The sequence below is a fragment of the Equus caballus genome, chromosome 6 (assembly GCF_041296265.1).
Source record: "Equus caballus isolate H_3958 breed thoroughbred chromosome 6, TB-T2T, whole genome shotgun sequence".
In the NCBI taxonomy this organism is placed as follows: domain Eukaryota; kingdom Metazoa; phylum Chordata; class Mammalia; order Perissodactyla; family Equidae; genus Equus; species Equus caballus.
In genome coordinates, this window is record NC_091689.1 from 91,918,542 (window position 1) to 91,938,568 (window position 20,027).

Here is a 20,027-nt window from a genome sequence, read left to right on the forward strand (position 1 = left end):
TAAATGCCCAGAAACTGATGATTGGATAAAGAAGATATGGTATATATACACAATGGAATACTACTCAGCCATAAAAAAAGACAAAATTGGCCCATTCGCAGCAACGTGGATAGACCTCGAGGGTATTATGTTAAGCGAAATAAGCCAGTCAGAGAAAGACGAACTCTATATGACTCCACTCATAGGTAGAAGTTAATATATTGACAAGGAGATCTGATCGGTGGTTACCAGGGAAAAGGAGGGGTTGGGGGAGGGCACAAAGGGGGAAGTGGTGTACCCACAACATGACTAACAAAAATGTACAACTGAAATCTCACAAGGTTGTAATCTATCATAACATTAATAATAAAAAAAAAAAGACGCTAAGAGACTTACCGGTCAATTGTAATGGATGAATTTTATTTTGATCCTGATTCAAACAGTATATTAAAAGTGAGGCAGCACAGACAATTTGAATATTAACTAGATATTTGATATTAAGGGATGTTTTAATTTTGGGGGGTGTGATAATGGTATTATGGTTATGTTTGTGTCCTTCTTTTCCAAGAAATCTGTCCTGAAATATTTGTGAGTGGAATATTGCATGTAGGATTTGTTGTTATTCATTAACACCTATAACTTCATAGTTGTGCTATACTTCTCTACTTGTTTCTTTACCACTACATCTTCTCCCCTGACTCCAGGGACAAGGTCTAATTCACCTGTGTATTCCTAGCACTAAGCAAAGGTTCTCAGTAAGTGCTGCAAAACAGAATGTAGCTAACTCCTCAGAAACAGTAAATGTATCGCTTCGGCCCAGTGTTACCAAATTGTTTTCGAGTACTAGATTTCTATAGAAATTGCTTTCTGTTTCCAAAGGAGAAAAGCAGGCACTTAGAATGAAGTAAAGTTTCTGTGAAACTTTCATACGTCGTTATTGTGAAACTCATACGTCGTTATTGTGAAACTCATACGTCGTTATGAAGATTAGGCTACATTAGGTTTATTGATTATATTTCATGACTTTATATAAAGTGCTAATATTCACAGCAAAATGAGCAAATAAAAATTATACTTAATTCGACATAAACTTACACTTCTCTCACTATCTTAGTAAGGAGACTTTACCTTTGTTGTGACCCTGAATTAATGGAAATATTTTGATATAGCCATAAGTCCTAAATTTTGGACAAGGAGCCAGATTTCATCTTGTGCTTACTCCTTATTTATAATAATATAACATTATAATTCACTTAGAAAAAACACTTTGTCACTTCTAATTCTGAAGCATAACTATTATTTATTTTTTTATTGAGATAACATTGGTTTATAACATTATATAAGTTTCAGGTGTACATCATATTTTAACTTCTGTATACGCTACGTTGTGTTCATTATCAAAAGTCTAGTTTTCATCTGTCACTGTACAGATGTCCCCCTTTACCCCTTTTGTCCTCCCCTCCACCTGTCTCCCCCCTCTGGTAGCTGCCAATCTGCTCTCTCTATCTATGTGTTTATTGTTTTTATCTTCCACATATGAGTGAAATAATATGGTATTTGTCTTTCTTTGTCTGACTTACTTTGCTTAGCATAATACCTTTCAGGGTCCCTCTGTGTTGTCACAAATGGCAAGATTTCATCTTTTTTTAATGCCCGCGTAGTATTTTGTTGTGTATATATACCACATCATCTTTATCCATTCATCTCTTGATGGGCACTTAGATTGTTTCCATGTCTTGGCTATTGTAAATAATGCTGCAGTCAACATAAGAGTGCATATATCATAGTGAATTAGTATTTTGTATTCTTTGGATAAATATCCAGAAGCAGAGTAACTCAGTCATATCGTAGTTCTATTTTTAGTGTTTTGAGGAATCTCCATACTGTTTATCATAGTGGCTGCACCAGTTTACACTCCCACCAGCAGTGTACAATGGTTCTGTATTCTCCACTTCCTCTTCCAACACTTCTTTCTTTTTTTTTTTTTTTTAATAGCCATTCTGATGGGCATGAAGTGTTACTTCGTTGTGGGTTTGCTTTGCATTTCCCTGAAAATTAGTGATGTTGAACATCTTTTCATGTGCCCGATGGCCATCTGTTTATCTGCTTTGGAGAAATGCCTGTGCAGATTCTCTACTCATCTTTTAGTCGGGTTGTTTGTGTTTTCATTGCTGAGTTGTATAAGTTCTTTATAAACTTTGGATATTAACCCCTTTTCAGATATATGATTTGCAAATATCTTCTCCCAGTCAGTAGGTTGTCTTTTCGTTTTGTTGATGATTTCCTTTGCTGTGCAGAAGCCTTTTAATTTGGATGTAGTCCATTTGTTTATTTTTTCTTTTGTTTCCCTTTCCTGAGGAGATAATATCCAAAAGGATGTTGCTAAGACCAGTGTCAGAGAGCATACTGTCTATGGTTTCTTCTAAGAGTTTTATGGTTTCAAGTCTTTTAATCCATTTTGAGTTAATTTTTGTATATGGTGTAAGATAGTGGTCTACTTTCATTCTTTTGCATATGGCTGTCTAGTTTTTCCAAAAGCATTTATTAAAGAGACTTTCCTTTCTCCATTGTATGTTCTTGGCTCCTTTGTCAAAAATTAGTTGTCCATAAATGTGTGAGCCTATTTCTGGGCTCACACTTCTGTTTCTGATGTTGACTTCAAATCTGTGTGTCTGTTTTTGTTCCAGTACCCTGCTGTTTTGATTACTATCAAAATAGAGTGTGGTACTTCCAGCTGTGTTCTTTTTTCTCAGGGTTGCTTTGGCTATTCGAGGTTTCTTGTTGTCCCATATAAATTTTAGGATTCTGTGTTCTGTTTCCATGAAAAGTACCTTTAAGATTCTGATTGGGATTGTGTGGAATCTGTACATTGTTTTTGGTAATATGGACATTTTAACTATGTTTATTCTTCCAATGCAGTCCGTGAGTGCAGAATATCTTTCCATTTCTTTATGTCATCTTCAGTTTCTTTCAACGATACCTGATAGTTTTCAGTCTTTCACCTCCTTGGTTAAATGTATTCCTAGGTATTTTATTCTTTTTGTTGCGATTCTAAATGGGATTGCTTTCTTGATTTCTCTTTCTGCTAGTTCATTGTTAGTATATAGAAACACAACTGATTTTTGTATAGTGATTTTGTACCCTTCAACTTTACTGTATTTATTTATTTCTAATAGCTTTTTGGTGGATTGAGATTTTCCATCCATAAAATCATGTCATTCACAAATACTGACAGTTTTACTTTTTCCTTTCCAATTTGGATCCCTTTTATTTCTTTTTCTTACCTAATTGCTCTGGCTAGGGCTTCAAACGCTATGTTGAATAAGTGTGGTGAGTGGGCATCCTTGCCTTGTTCTCATTCTTAGAGGGATAGCTTTCAGTTTTTCACCACTGAGTATGATGTTAGCTGTAGGTTTGCCATATATGGCCTTTATTATGTTGAGGTACTTTCCTTCCATACCCGTTTTATTGAGCATTTTTATCATAAATGGATGCTGACTGTTGTCAAATACTTTCTCTGCATCTATTGAGATGATTGTATGATTTTTATTCATTTTATTAATGTGGTGTATCATGTTAATTGATTTGCAGATGTTGACCCTTCCTTGCATGCCTGGAGTACATCCCACTTGATTGTGGTGTATTATCCTTTTAATGCATTGTCGTATTTGATTTGCTAATGTTTTGTTCAGGATTTTTGCATCTATAGTTGTCGATGGTATTGTCCTGTAATTTTCTTTTTTTGTGTTCTCTTTGGTTTTGGTATCAAGGTAATGTTGACCTCCTAAATTGAGTTAGGAAGCATCCCATCCTCTTCAATTTTTTGGAAGAGTGTGAGAAGGATAAGTATTAAGTCTTTCAATGTTTGGTAGAATTCACCAGAAAAGCCATCTGGTCCTGGACTTTTGTTTTGTGGAGGGTTTTGACTACAGTTTCAATCTCCTTACTAGTGATCAGTCTATTCAGATTCTCTGTTTCTTCTTGATTCAGTTTTGAGAGGTTGGATGAGGCTAAGATTTATCCATTTCTTCTAAATTATGCAATTTATTGGCATATAGCTTTTCATAGTATTCTCTTATAGTCCTTTGTGTTTCTGTGGTATCCATTGTAATTTCTCCTCTTCCATTTCTGATTTTATTTATTTGAGCCTTCTTTTTTCTTAGTCTAGCCAAAGGCTTGTTGATTTGTTTATCTTTTCAAAAACCAGTTGTTAATTTTGTTGATTTTTTTCTATTGTCTTTTTAGTCTCTATTTCATTTATTTCCGCTCTGATTTTTATTATTTCCTTCCTTCTACTGAGTTTGGTCTTCGTTTGTTCTTTTTTTAGGTGTAATGTTAAATTGTTTGCGTTTTTTTCTTGTTTCTTGAGGTAGGCCTGTATTTCTATAAACTTTGCTCTTAGTACTACTTTTGCTGCATCCTATAGATTTTGGTGTGTTGTGTTTTCATTTTCATTTGTCTCCTGGTATTTTTTGATTGCTCCATTGATCCATTAGTTGTTCAGTAGCATATTAACATATGTGGAGTAACATATGTGGAGACTTGGTGACTTTTCCAGCTTTCTTGTAGTTGATTTCTAGTTGCATACCATTGTGGTCAGGAAAAAGATGCTTGATATGATTTCAGTCTCCTTAAATTTACTGACACTTGTTTTGTTTCCCAACATATGTTCTATCCTTGAGAATGTTCCATTTGCACTTGAGAAGAATGTGTATTCTTCTCTTGGATGGAATTCTTCTGTATATATCTGTTAAGTCTGTCAGATCTGATGTTTCATTTAAGGCTGATGTTTCCTTGTCATCTTTCTGTCTGAATGATCTATCCATTGATGTAAGTGAGATATTCAAGTGCCCTACCATTATTGTGTTGCTGTCAATTTATCCCTTTAGGTCTGTTAATAGTTGCTTTATATATTTTGATGCTTTTACATTAGGTGTGTATATATTAACAAATGTATTTGCTTGATGGATTGTCCCCTTTATCATTATATGTCAATCTTTGTCTTTTGTTACCATTTTTGGCTTGAAGTCTGTTTTGTCTGATATAAGTATGGCTACACCCACTTCCTTTTGGTTGCCATTTGCTTGGAGTATCATCTTCTGTCCCTTCACTTTGAGCCCATGTTTGTCTTTAGAGCTGAGATGGGCTCCTGGAGGCAGCATATTGTTGAGTCTTGTTTTTCAATCCATCCAGCCACTCTGTGTCTTTTGCTTGATGATTTCAATCCATTTACATTTAGGGTGATTACTGATATATTATAACTTAATACTGCCATTTTATCTTTTGTTTTCTGGTTGCTCTATACTTCCTTTTTTTCCCCCTTGTGTTTCTGTCTCCCACTGCACTTGGGTTGTCAGAGTTCTGTGTGTGCTACTGCTGCCGCTACCAGGCTTTAAGCCATGGCTGGGGGCCTGGGATCACGGGGCTCTGCCTCCACTGCTGCTCCCTTTCCCATGGCCACACATAGAAAGGAGGTGTTATATAAATAATCTACAAATGACCATAATAATACTAATACATGAATATCCTAATTATTTTTCTCTGCTATGGTGCTTTTGTAGTCGAGCTTTAGTCATATAGTATGGTCTTTTCAAATAAAATTAGTTGGAGAACAAACTCTTGTTTTCTTTAAGAGAACAGCTTTTTATTACACTAATTTTCGAAGTAGCAGATTATCCTATAAATATAATAGTAGTTTCCTGAGTAGTATGAGGAGGGTTTTAGCAAGATAAGGTATTGTTGGAGAGAACAACAAAAGGAAGAGAAGAATTCTGAATCCCAGTAAAAGTGTGGATTTTGAAATAATCTTGAAGTTTTGTTTTCATTGTTTACAGTGACTTTCTGACAGTTAAATCACCTGGTTCTTTCCAGGAAATATCTATTACTGTTACAAAAATTAATTCTCACCTTTTACAAAATTATGTTTAGAAACTATATACCTCATTATAAATCATAATGAGGGATTTTCTTATTTTTTGTTACTTTATCCTATTTCTTTGTCCTGTTACCTACTGTTCTTCATTCCATTTTTTTTCCGTAGACATGAGGTCTGTAGGTACCTCAGTTTTAGCAACCTACAAGTGATTAGTAGCTACCTTAATATAATATTATTTTAGGATTCTTACTCAGATATTGAATCCTAGAGCAGAAATTTCTGATTGAAGAAATATTTGATTCCTAGTTTTTCTACTTAAATATAGCTACATGTAATCTTATAAAATTAAATGATACAGTATTTTTGCTACATTCTTAACCTCACAATAAATAAGCATAAGACTTTTAAAACACATTTCATTAGTTGAGTTAGTTTATATAGTAGTTTGTGAAATGAATTAAATTAATGAACAAAAGGAGAGGTACAGGCTGTTAGCTGTTTTAGAAATGTGAATGTAGCAAGTATAATTAGAGGAATATATATGACAAAGTATCATAAAAATTAGTGTTAAATTGGACATTAAATACTAGATAAACTATATTTGAATTTTTTGAGCTAAAACAGTTTCCCTGTGAATGAAAGACAAATTTGTAAGGCCCTTACTGAATTGATGCTAAGCTTGCGAGTACAGCAGTCCTTTGGATCCTCCCTTTTGCCATATTTGTCTAATGTATCATATTTCAGGCCAATTACTATTTTCGGAAACAGTATTCATGACTGAAATCCTACAGTTAACCTTTAGAAGATCAAAAGGAAATATACTTATTAAAAGGTGACCTTAATATATACATACTTTCTCCTCTTCTGCTTTATTGCTTGCATGTTTAGCAGCTTTTTTATTTTCATTTGTTGCATAGAACTATTAAGTGCCCATGTAAAGGTCAAACAAAGTCATCTTAGGATGGAAAACTAGCATATTAGTTACAGGGCATAGCTGAATATTTTGGCAGCAGTAGTTTGGAGTTATCATTTTAAAAGATTTATTTTAACATACAGAGTGATGTTATAGCTATTGCTAACTGAAATTGTATAAAACTTAGAACTTTTAAAGGTTTTCTGCTTGAGATCAAGTACTAAAAGCTAGAAGTATGTTTGTATCTTTAATCAGAGCTGTATTTACATTTTGGGTAAACTTTCTTAGAAATACTGAATGTATTCGTTATTTATAGTATGCCACAGTGTCTTCATAGATCTGTAGAATGCCTTTCCAAATTGTCTGTTAGTGTTTAATATGATTATTCATATTCTGTTAAATATTAAAATTTCCAGAAATGTTTCTTGCTTTTCCCACTATCCCATATCTTTTATTTTATATTGACAGGATTTAATAGTTACTGTTTGTCATTGGAGATCTACAGTTTTTTTCTAAAGCCTCTTTGGGGAAATGTATTGCTATTAGAGACAGTGAAATTATTGAGCTACAACTGACACTTGTTTTGTTTTTTAGGTGGTTGAACAGGGTATGTTTGTAAAGCACTGCAAAGTAGAAGTATATCTCACAGAATTGAAGCTCTGTGAAAATGGAAACATGAACAATGTTGTAACACGAAGATTTAGCAAAGCTGACACAATAGGTAATTCAAGATCCTGTCTCTTTGTTAAACCATTGCTGTTAGGAATTTAGTTATAATTCTATTTGTTATATACTACTGGGGTGCTAACCATTTTAAGGGTTTATGCTTAAACATTACATATTTCCAAGCTTGGTGCAATATTTCCGAGCATGATGCAACATAACTTGGCTTAGAGTTGAATTATTTATCATTTCTAGATCTACTTTCATTATTAGATGAGTTTAATATTTGTGCCATTTTACTTTTTAAAAAAATCAAATAGTTGGGGCTGGCCCCGTGGCCGAGTGGTTAAGTTTGCGCGCTCCGCTGCAGGCGGCCCAGTGTTTCGTTGGTTCGAATCCTGGGTGCGGACATGGCACTGCTCATTAAACCACGCTGAGACAGCGTCCCACATGCCACAACTAGAAAGACCCACAACAAAGAATATACAACTATGTACTGGGGGGCTTTGGGGAGAAAAAGGAAAAAAATAAAATCTTTAAAAAAAAAAAAATTAAAAAAGATTAAAAAAAAATCAAATAGTTTTGTTTTAATTTAGTGTTTTAAAAATGTATACAATGTTTGTAAAACAAATATAAATTGAAATAGAACTTGAAATAAAAACTTGCTTAAATAAAACTTTGTCAGGTAATGTAATGTATATGTCCGTAATAATAATAATAATGTTTCCCCTTTTTAGCATGGAAAATGATAATAGGTTATTTCCTTTTATTCTCTCAGTTTATTCTTAGGAATCTAAATACAGGTAGGTAGCTACTTACATAAGGCAACAGGCTTAGCATTATCATGACACACTGATTTTTTTTTTTTAATAATGAGTTAGGGAATTATAGTCTCAGTAAGTTTACCTAACGTCCTCTATATATATCTGCATATCTTTACATACTTACATATGTACACATATAAATGTATATTAAAATATATGTAAATTTTTTTCTTTCTATTTAAAAGCCATATTTTTATTTAAGATCAAGAATGTATTAAATAAAATATTTGTTAAATAAATGATTACAAATTTAATAACAAAATTATAGTACTTTTTGATAAGACACAGTTTGTAATAAAAATTATAAATGGTAGTTTTTTATTTCCTCATCTCAGGTGATGAAACTGAGGCTTAGAAAGGTTAAGTAACCTACTTAGATTCACGCTAGTACCAAGTGATAGAGCCAGTATTTTAATTGTGTAACCAAGGCCCTTATACCAGAGTCTCATCTCTTAATTACTCCCTTACACATCTGTGCAAGGGTTAATTGGGCTGATTTTGTTTTTCTAAAGGAAATGAATTTTGAAATAATAAAGAATTTGGGTAATAAATGAAATATGGGATGTATATTTTTTACTTGTGGTCTTTTTAAAAATCTTGATTAAGAATGATGAAAATAATTGTACATGAAATATATCTATATAAATTATATAAATAGAATTAAGAAATATAAGTACCTGTTTTCTATTTTTACCAAATTAATAAAATGTTCCACTTTTAGCTAGTACTACCTGTATTGATTTATAATAAAAATGATAGTAGCCATAGGCAAGAAATAAATAATTTACCACATTCAGAGCCAGAATATGTTGCCTTTGAATGTTTTTCTCCATAAATTGATACATTTGGGTATGGAACGTGTTGCAATAAGAAAGATCAAATTTGGTTTTATTTTTCTTTAAGGATACCACTGAAAAAATAATTTTCGTTATAAAACTTTTTGAAAAATGCTTTATAAAATGTATTAATGGAATTACTTAACTTTCTTATTAAATGTTCCTACTGGAAATGTTCATCACCACAATTTCATTTCTGATATCTGTATTAATATTTTTCTACTTCCGTATGCTTTTCATTAACTGCCTAATAGAGACAGATTAATATGTGGATAAATGTACCCACGCTCTCAATATCTTGATATTCTCAGGTCCGGTGATCTTGATTGCACCCAGCCTCAGCCACCAATTACCATAGTTATACCGTAGACTGTCATTATCTATAATTGCGCTCGACAACCCTGAATTTAAATATCCTGCTTTCTGGCTACCACTTTCTCTGTTCCCGTTCTCTGTTGAGCCCACTACATCGGACACTCAAGTCTACCACTCCCTTGGCACTGTTTATATGATCGTCTGTGATAGCCTCTATGTTGATAAACCCAATGGTAATTGCAAAGTCTTCCATTTTCTTAATCTGCCAGCAAAAATTAACGTACTTAGTCACTTTTCCATCTGGAAATACTTTCTCTTCATATGGCTTCCAGGACACAAGTTCTCACTGGCCACATCTTCTCAGAGTCTTCAGATCCTTTTCATAGTCACTATCTCAAAATGTCACAGTGTCTCTGTGCTTAGTCCTCGGATCTCCTCTCTTTTCCTCGGTGATTTCCTCTAGTCCCCTGGCTTTAAATACTTTGGGCATGTCGGTAGCTTTTAAATTTATATCTCTTACCCAAAACTCAATTCCATTTTCAGCCATTCCATTTCTTCATTTGTGTCTGATAAGAATCTCAAGATATGACATAAGTGAAACTAAACTCTCTCCCTTCTTCCCAAAACCTGCTACCTTGTCATTCTTCCCCATCTGAGTAATCACCACGTGCATTCTTCGAATTACTCAGGCCAAAAACCTTGGTATCGTTCCAATTCTCTTTTATTTCTCACCCTGCATATAAATCTAGCAGCATATCTTCTAGGCAGTTCCTTTAGAATCTGTTCTCAGTCTGACCACTTAACATTGCTTCCACTGCTACTACCTTGGTTTGGATTTCTGCAGTAGCCTAGTCTCCCACCCTTGAGATCCTGCAATTTGTTGTTCACTAGCAGCAAAAGTGTACATTTAAAATGTCTGAGATCATTCCATTTCTCTGCTCAGAACTCTTCAGTGGCTTCCCTTCTTACTCAGATAAAATAGAATACTCTCATAACTTACAAGAGTCTGTATGATCCTGCATGAGTACCTTTATGGTCTCATTTCCACCTTGCTCATTCCACTTCAGCCACATTGGTGCACCATGCTGTTCTAGAACACATCAAATACATTGCCACCTCAGGGCGTTTGCATTCTTTCTTCTGCCTGTAATGTTCTTCCCCTATATATGAGTATATTGTAACACTCAATGAAGAGGAAATTCTCATATGTGTTTGTATATATTATATTATGTATATAAATATGTATTAATAGAAAAAAAATGTCGAAGAAGAAATATCAAAATGTTAACAGTAGTTATCTCTAGTTAGACATTTTATTTATATTTGTATTTTCTGAATTTTTCAGTGAGGAAGAATTATTTCTGTAATCAGGAAAACAGTGTTCATTTTATAGAAAAATGATCTCCCTTCCTCAGCTTCTTCTTCTACCCTCCTTCCTAGGTTATGTTCTCTTTCTTGATCTAGGTGCTGGTTACGTGGATGTGTCCACTTTGGAAATTCATCATGATATGTTGATGACTTGTGCATTTTTTGGTATACATTTACACTTCAATATAAAGACCAAAAAGGAAAAAAGTTTAACCCTCCCAAAATAGAAAGCAGTGCTGTCACTATATTTAATGAAATTATTTAAATATTCTGACTAATTTGCTTAAGTTTTGAAATACACTATAACATTTACTACTTATTTAATGCCTTAAAGAAATAAATAGATTCATTTAACTATATGGTACTGAAACTTACTCTCAAATATGTAGATACTTCTGTGTCTTATTTTATAGCAGATTAAGCTGCTCCAATTAAAGGCTTCTTCCACTCAGATAATTGATTTAGAAATAAGGAAAATATATGATTTTACCCTGAAAACGAAGTTTTGACCAATACAGGCATCCATTCAAAGAAAAAACTTTTCTTTGTGTCTATATATTCTATTTAATTTTAGTTAGCTATTCAAACTGTAAATTATATTCAATTTAATATAAAATTCTTAAGTTGGTTATGTTATAATTAAAAACATTTTCATCTGTAGCATCTCTGAATTATATTTTAATTTTTTACTTTCACATACCATCAGAAAATACATTGATTTTATAATGTGTAAAAGGTTAAAGTTCATCCTGTATAACACAATATGATTGAACTCTTTTACGTTTCGAGGTCTTAATTTCCCCAAGTAATCATCTGTCAGACTTATAATTACCATTTTCTTCCTGAAAAGCACCCCTGGTCTTAAAAACCTTCTTAATTGTTTTTTATGTATGTCCTACATATGTGTTCATCTATTCTTGCCATTATATCAGTATTTTAAATTTAGGATTTTTATGCTGGTGAGCACTAAGCTCTATGTGGTGTATTTTAAAATATTTATTATATTCACGTATCTTTCCTTCTTAAATCTAGATACAATTGAAAAGGAAATAAGAAAAATCTTCAATATTCCAGATGAAAAGGAGACCAGATTGTGGAACAAATACATGAGTAACACGTTTGAACCACTGAATAAACCAGACAGCACCATTCAGGATGCTGGCTTATACCAAGGACAGGTATTGTTTAGCAGTACTGTTTATTTTAAGCATACTGTACATGAAACTTTTTGAAGTCACAAACTTTATGGATATCCTGATAATTTATAATGGCTTCTGCTGTCTCTGGCTGGCTTCCTCTTTCTAACTCATCTCTTCCCTAGCCCTGCTGGTCACTAGCTATAACTTCTGCTTCCCTCCTTGATCTTGAGAATAACCTACTTTTTAAAAAGAAATTATTTTCCATCAAAAAACAGCTAATAAAATAAGGTGGGTCAGTGAACTTTCTGTAAAGAATCAAATATTAAATATTTTTGGCTCAGCGGTCCATATGGTGTCTGTCACAACTACAACTCTGCCATTATAGTAGCACAAAAGTAGTTATAGACAATACCTAAATAAGTGGATATGGCTCTGTTCCAACAAAGTTTATTTACAAAAGCAGTCAGTGAGCTAAGTGAACTGTAGTTTACCCACCCCTGCTAGAAGGTGTCCACCCCCAGTCTAGTCTTTCTTTATGATATAATCCAAAAATATGAATATGTTGAGAAATGAAGACGTTTACACACAATCAGCAAGTCCTACTGATTCTACCTTTTAAGTATTTCTTGACTTAATCTCTCTATTCCATTCCCAGCCCTTATCTTTCAGTAGTCTCTTAACAGATCCCTCTGCCTTCAGTCTTTTGCACGTCCACTCTCGATCCTCCGTATTTCTCTCAATACTCTTTCTAAAATGTAAACCTTATTATTTCCTTTTCCTAACCCTTTCCTGGTTCCTTAGCAATTGTAGAATAGAGTCCAGGCACCTTAACACAGCCTGCAAGGCTTGGTTTGACCTTTTGCCTAGTCTTCCAGCTTCTTTAGGTTATCCTTGCCTTGTGATTTACACTCTTAACAATACCAACCCACACTGCTTATAGTGTCCTAGGCATACTGTGCTGTGTTCCATCTGCCTGTTGTAGCTTCTTCCCAGTCCCTGCTTTCCTCCTGCAGAAAGTCCTTTTAAACATCAAAATATTTAAATTAACGATCCCATCCTGTCATGTAGTCTACCCAGAGCAGATATTCATCCTTCAAATTCCAACTCAAATGTCACATCATCTCTTCAGCCTTTCCTAGTTTATTTTTCTCAGTATCTATTTGAGGTATAAGATTTTTCTACTTCGGGGAGAAAATTGCTCCCTTAACTTCTATAATGATTTACATATATGTTTTTTGTATCATTCATTATGTGCTTTAGTTATTTATATATTGAGTTCCCCAGCTAGACTGTGAGGTCCTCGTTTTGGTTGGACTTTGTGTTCTATTTATTTTTGTTTTTAGTATCTAAAACAGAGCCTGGTGCTCCAGTGTATGAAAGTTTTTGTTTATATAGTAATTTAAAATTACTGTTGACATCCATAATATAATACAAGTTGTTAAAAAATTCAGAGGAACAGAGGGAAATTAATTTTTTAGTAAACCTCTACTATATGTTAAGTATTATACTAGTCTATAAAGACAGTGATTTTCAGACTTATTTTAGCCATTATATTCTTAAGTGAAATCTTACAGAATCTAATAGGTATTACAATTAAAAGGAGAGCTACCTGATTGAAGCTGGAGTGAGGAACTTGGAACTCTACTTGTTAGTCAACACTCCCCTTCCCAGCCAGCCAACTCCCTCTTTCTGTCTTCCAGTAGACATACGCCTCTCTCCTTGATCACCATCCATCGGGCCTTCAGGTAGCTCCAGGAGTAGAATTTGAAATGTACACAAGTGTTTCTTGAAATCTTTTCAGTGATTGATCCTATGTAATGGCTGTTATTCTGTCCATTATGTACATTAGAAAACTAAGGCTTAGAGAATTTAAATAATTTAATGTTCTTGATAGGAATGCATTTATCAGGTTGCAGATGACAGTATAAATTACTTTAATAGGAAGAAGATTAAATATCCTTAAGGACATTGATCTTTTGAAATAGGAATGTTTCAAAGAACATGCATTAAATTTTCCAGATTTTGTAATAGTTATCTTCTAACTGATGGTAAATAAGCTAAACACTATCTTGGACTTTTTTCAGATTTTTTACTGAAATTGAAAGTATCCTCATTAAAAAGTGAAACATACATTATTGAAGAGTTTGCCTCCTAAAATGGGTAGTCTTTATCTATCTCCCTTTTGTGTGTGAGTGCTTAATTTATTTAAAGTTTGAAACCTTTCTAAAAATATTTTCATCTTGAGTTAAAGTTTTAGACATGAACAAAATTTTATTCAGAAAATGACACATTTGAATAAAGGAGAGAATTTTAATATTTCTGATGGCCTTCAACATCAATATCTGTGATTGTCAAAACATGGAGTTTTAAGTACAAACACTATTAGGAATTAAAATATTATGGTTAATTTTAAGTATTTACTTCGTTCTTAACGTCAGTTTTAGGACCTTCTTAGAAAAAACAAACCATAAATATTGATATTAAATGCCTAACTTTGAAATTTTCTACAGCTAAGGTCTTTTGTTTTATGACTGGTTTAAGTCCTCCAAATAACTCGAGTTTATGTGTGTGTGTGTGTGTAGTTTGTATGTAGATGCCTGTCTAGTTACAAGTTGCAGTAAAGGAAAACTTGTTTCAAGAGTTACAAATCACTCGGTAAATCCAATTTTAAATCTGTAAAAATATATGACTATATCAGAATGATATCGGAAAATCGAGGCTAATGGTTAATTGTCCATGGAAGGGAGAGAAATATGGTCAGGGAGGGATCAGGATAGTAGGTGCACAGTGCACTTATTCTTTATATGCTATACATACTTCATATGTGTCTTTTGAATGTAAGAAATATTAATTTTTTTAAAGACAACTTTAATATTTTAACTAGCATTCTCTTTTTACAACATGGTTCCATGAATTCTTTTAACCAATGTTTTATTGTTTGTTATATGTATTCTGAAATAGGCTTACTTTTTGCATGGTTAGGATCCAAATGCCAACTTATAAAAGGCCTGAAACATACAGTCCACAGAAGTATATTATCAACATTATGTAGCGTAGGTTACAAAATTGCAACTTGAAGAAAAAGTTAATGAAACTGAATATGTAAAATGTATTCAAATTTGTAATGCCTTCATTTTACTTTAAGGCATATTTTCTATATAATAGTTTTCCCATTGAAATTTAGATACTAGCTTCTTGTTGAGATTATCGCATATTGTCTTTTTGCTAATTTAATTATTTTTTCTTAGTTTCTCTTCTCTACACAGACTCACCCATAGCAAACACTAAAAGAAAGGCTTCTTTTAGTAAAAGAAATGAATAAGAGTTCTGGGATGTTTTAGAATGAAGTATAGCTCTGTCTTAGCCTGTACTTTTCACTTACTAGAGCTGATTTCTGTCTGCCTTAACCATCCTGCTATAGGGAACTTCAGTCTGAGTCTCCCAAATGTGACTGTTATCATTTTATATACTAAAACATTCCATAATTTACATAGAGATAATGTAAATAAAAACAAAGCCCAAATAATTGTAATCTGTAGTTTGGAATTATCTGTGTTGCTGTTCCATGATCATACATCAGTGTGTTTTAACAACTGTAACCATTTATTGAGCATCTGTTCTTTTCACAGGTCTGTATTACAAGCTACAAATAGAAAAGAAATAGAAAATGTACTCCCTAAACTTAAGGAATTTATATTCTATCTACTTGATTTAAACTTTCTTATACTTTAAGTCATAGAACCAATGATTTTCTTCATAATTTATCTTCTTTCCTTGTATTATTGCTTACTTCTTATGTTTGAGGTCTGTCTGTCTCCCTTGCCCAGCTTTGAAATCAAAATACAAATATCCCTTCACGTTATCTACTGTCCTTTAGTCACAGTTACTTTAGTTTCTTAGTGTATTCAGCTAATCTAAAGCTATTTTAACTTGAGTTAAAGAAAAACACTTATTATGTCGTATTTGCAGGTGTTAGTGATAGAACAGAAAAATGAAGACGGAACGTGGCCAAGAGGTCCTTCTGCTCCTAAGTAAGTATTCCCACTTTTTATGGCTTTTGCTTGATTTTGAAGCCTTAGATTTCAGATGATGAAATAACTTAATTTTGTGTTGTAAATATGCATAGCTTCTTTATGTTTTAATATTTTATTCTCAGTATAGAAGTTATCTAAATTTGCAGTTTAATGTGCTATAATTAAAAAGGCTTCCCATTCAGTCTCTTTTAGAATAAGGTACAGTGTAAATATGTTATAAATGTTACATTACATTGTCTAATATGGTCAAATAACTATTAAACATTTTGTTGCATATTTTTAAGCTTTTTTGTGATTTTTTAAAAAGTATCTGTTGAATGCTCTTTATGAAAATGAATCTGATATGAAAGTAATATTTTTATTTATTTAAATAAATGTTTTATAATATAAAAGCCTAAGTAGAGAGGAGTATAAGAATTGCTTTTGATGATAAATGAGGCATTAAAGAGTTAGAAATCTTTTTAACTTTTTTTTAATGTCGTAAGAACACTTAACTGGAGATCCATCTCTTAACAAATTTTTAAGTGTGCTATACAGTATTGTTAACTATCAGCACGTTATTGTACAACAGATCTCTAGACTTTATTCACCTTTCTACCTAAAACTTTATTCTTCTTCATCAGTAACTCTCCATTTCTCCCTTCTCCCAGACCCTGGCAACTGCCATTCTAGTCTATTTCTATGAGTTTGACTAGTTTAGATACCTCATATAAGTGGAATCATGCAGTATTTGTCCTCCTGTGACTGGTTTATTTTACCTAGCATAACATCCCCCGAGTTCATCCATGTTATTGCATATGGCAGGATTGCCTTCCTTTTTTAAGGCTGAATAATATTCTATTGTAGGTATACACTACATTTTCTTTATCCATTCATCCATTGGTGGACATTTAGGTTGTTTTCATAGCTTGGGTATGGTGAATTGTATCTCGGTGAACATGGGAGTGCAGATAATCTGTTCGAGAGAACTGATTTCCTTTCCTTTGGATGTATACCCAGAAGTGAGATTTGGGGATCATATGGTAGTTCTGTTTTTAGTTTTTTTGGGGAACCATACTGTTTTCCACAGCATCTGTACCATTTTACATTTCCACCAACAGTGTGCAAGAGTTCTGGTTTCTCCACATCCTTGCTTGCGCTTGTTACCTTTTGTTCTTTCGGTTGATAATAGCCATCCTAACAGGTGTGTGGTGATATCTCGTTGTGGTTTTGATTTGCATTCCCCAGTGATTGCTCCCGTTGAGCATCTTTTTGTACACTTGTTGACCATTTGTTTGCCTTCTTTGGAGAAATATCTATTCAAGTCTAGGCTCATTTTTTAATTTTGTTGTTTGAGTTTTTTGCTAATGAATTATAAGAGTTCCTTATATAGTTTGGATATTAACCCTTATCAGATATGTCATTTAAAGATTTGAAAATAAGACCTGAATCTATAACACTCCTAAAAGAAATCTTAGGGGAAAAACTTCAAGACATTGGTCTAGGCAGTGATTTCTTGAATATGACACCAAAAGCACAAGCAACAAAAGCAATAATAGACAAATGGGACTACATCAAATTAAAAAGTTTCTGCACAGGAAAGGAAACAATCAACTGAGTGAAAAGGCAACATACGGAATGGGAGAAAATATTTTTAACAGTTTCAGAATTATCAGATCCACACTCCATTGTCAAAAACTCTTAGGGCTAGTTGTATTTCAATATTTGAATTTTTTCAAAACTTTGAGAAGTAATATTGCATATGTGCCACCTATTATTTTAATATTTCTGTAAAGTCTAGGGGACTCTTATAATCAAAAACATTAATATTCAGCAAATACTAAGTAGATTAATAAGGACTATAAATAGCCTCATATCAGTTTAGGTTAGGTTGCCCTCAAGTGGGTTGTGAAAAAATTTTTAAGTTTTCAGAGCTTCTTGAATTTCACATTTTCTAATAAGGAATTGTGAACCTGTATTTTGAAATTCTTAAAATAATGATTCTTAAATAAATTAATAATTTTGTGATTGCTAACATAACAAAAGAGAACAACAACCTAGTACTTAGTTTAACAAAAGAGAACAACCTAGTACTTAGTTTTCTTCACACCTAAAATGTATCTTTAATGAGTGACTCTCTATCCTTTTTATCTTGTGTGAAGTTTTCTCATTTAAATTTTTCATGAGAAAACACCTAAGTTATATTAATTACGTTTTATTCTTACTCCACTTATTAGATGTAATACAAGAGTAGAACTTAATAGAAGAAGATATTAAAGGGGCTGGCCTTGTGGCATAGTGGTTAAGTTAACATGCTCTGCTTCAGTGGCCTGGGGTTCACAGCTTCAGATCCTGGGGACAGACCTGCACATCATTCATCAAGCCTTGCTGTGGCAGCTTCCCACATATAATGTAGAGGAAGATTGGCACAGATATTAGCTCAGGCCTTATCTTCCTCACGAAAAAAAAAGAAGATACTAAAATCATGTGGTCAAATCATGTAGGTTTCTTGATGGAGTTTTAGAAGTTAGGAATGTTTTCTTTGTGAGTATTCACATTTAGTCTTTAGATTAGAACTACTGTTGTTATATACTTGTTATTGCTTTAAGTAATATTTGAAATTACAAAATTTCTTGTGTTAATATAAAAGTACGAGTTCCAAAGATTGAGAAGTCTTTTCTACTTAAAATTACCAATTTTCACCCAGAAGATAAAATTAATTTTATATTTTCTTTTATCTTCTTCCTTACCTGCTAGCGCAATACCATTTTTATTTACTTAACTGTAGTACTTGCTCTGTAAGAGAAAACTCAATTTCTTCTAATAGTACCTAACACCCTATACAAATACAAAAAATACTGCTGAATGAAGGTTCTATACTAGAGATGCATAGAAGTAGGACCGAGAGTCTCAGTTTTCACTGAATCAGCCAGTTTAATAGGAAACTCAGATATTAAAACATGAAAAGTATTCATTCACTATAAAAAGTGCAAAATACCATATAACAGAATACCATAAATTGCCAAATGATAGTTTATTAGAATTTAAAAATTTTTTTCTGGGGGCCGGCTCCGTGGCCGAGTGGTTAAGTTCACGCGCTCTGCTTCAGCGGCCCAGGGTTTTGCCGACTCGAATCCTGGGTGCAGACATGGCACCACTCGTGAGGCCACGTTGAGGTGGCATCCCACATAGCACAACCAGAGGCACTCACAACTAGAATATACAGCTATGTACCGGGGTGGTTTGGGGAGGGAAAAAAAATTTTTTTCTGGAAATTAGCATCTGTGTATGCAAAGACTCTCAGAAAACTAGAAGGGCATTCTTCTAACTTGATAAAATCATTGTACCCAAAATCTGTAGCAAACATTGTATTTAGTTAAGAAATTATAAACACAGACCAAAATAAGCTTGGGGGAAAAAAGAAAATCCACTGTTTGCGTATGGTACAATCATCTACATAAAGTCCAAAAACAATCAGCAGACTACTACAACTGAGAAAATTCAGCACGATGCTCTAATGTAAGATTAATTTATAAAAACTAATAGGTGTTTTTGCTACCCAGAGGTCAGCAGTCTTTTTTATAAAGAACCAGATAATAAATATTTTCAGCTTTGTGGGCCATATGGTCACTGACTCAACTATAATTCTGCTGATATGGCTTGAAAGCAGCCGTAGATAGGATGTCAACAAATGGGCGTGGCCGTTTTCCAGTAAAATATTATTTACAAAAACATGTGGCAAACTGGATTTGGCTTGTGAACCATAGATTCCTGACCACTGCCAAATACCATTAGTAACCCACTCAGAAAATAGCATAACAAAAATTAAACTGATTAGGAATGCATAAAACCTCGTGGGAAAAAATCCCGACTTTATTAAAAGACAGAAGATTATCAGGTACTATATGGCTTAGCCTAGTAATGCCTACTTCTCTGAATCTATCCTGTCAGTGCCTCCTATTCAGAGTTCTATCCTGACTTTTTTTTTTGGAGAAACTTCATAAACTCATTCTAAAATTGACATACCAATAAAGGTCCAGAATTAGCTAAGTCAGTTTTGACAAAGAAAAGGAAGGAAGCACTAGACCTACTAGAGAGAATT

General features: G+C 33.3%; 1 protein-coding gene across 10 annotated transcripts in view; it reads left to right on the plus strand.

The window, feature by feature from the left end:
* Window positions 1-20,027, plus strand: part of USP15 (ubiquitin specific peptidase 15) — a 134,553-nt gene that overhangs the window by 50,245 nt on the left and 64,281 nt on the right. For 8 of the 10 annotated variants that reach the window (XR_011440159.1, XR_011440162.1, XR_011440160.1 and 5 more), the window contains exons 4-6: window positions 7,362-7,488; window positions 11,806-11,951; window positions 15,882-15,943. Coding sequence is in view for 5 of the 10 variants with exons in the window: in XM_023643918.2 (XP_023499686.1) it covers window positions 7,362-7,488; window positions 11,806-11,951; window positions 15,882-15,943 (335 nt within the window). In the remaining 5 variants the exon portion in view is untranslated. Of the gene's footprint in view, window positions 1-6,591; window positions 6,687-7,361; window positions 7,489-11,805; window positions 11,952-15,881; window positions 15,944-20,027 lie in introns of those variants that run through there. The other 2 variants (XM_023643920.2, XM_070271838.1) reach the window with 2 other exon arrangements.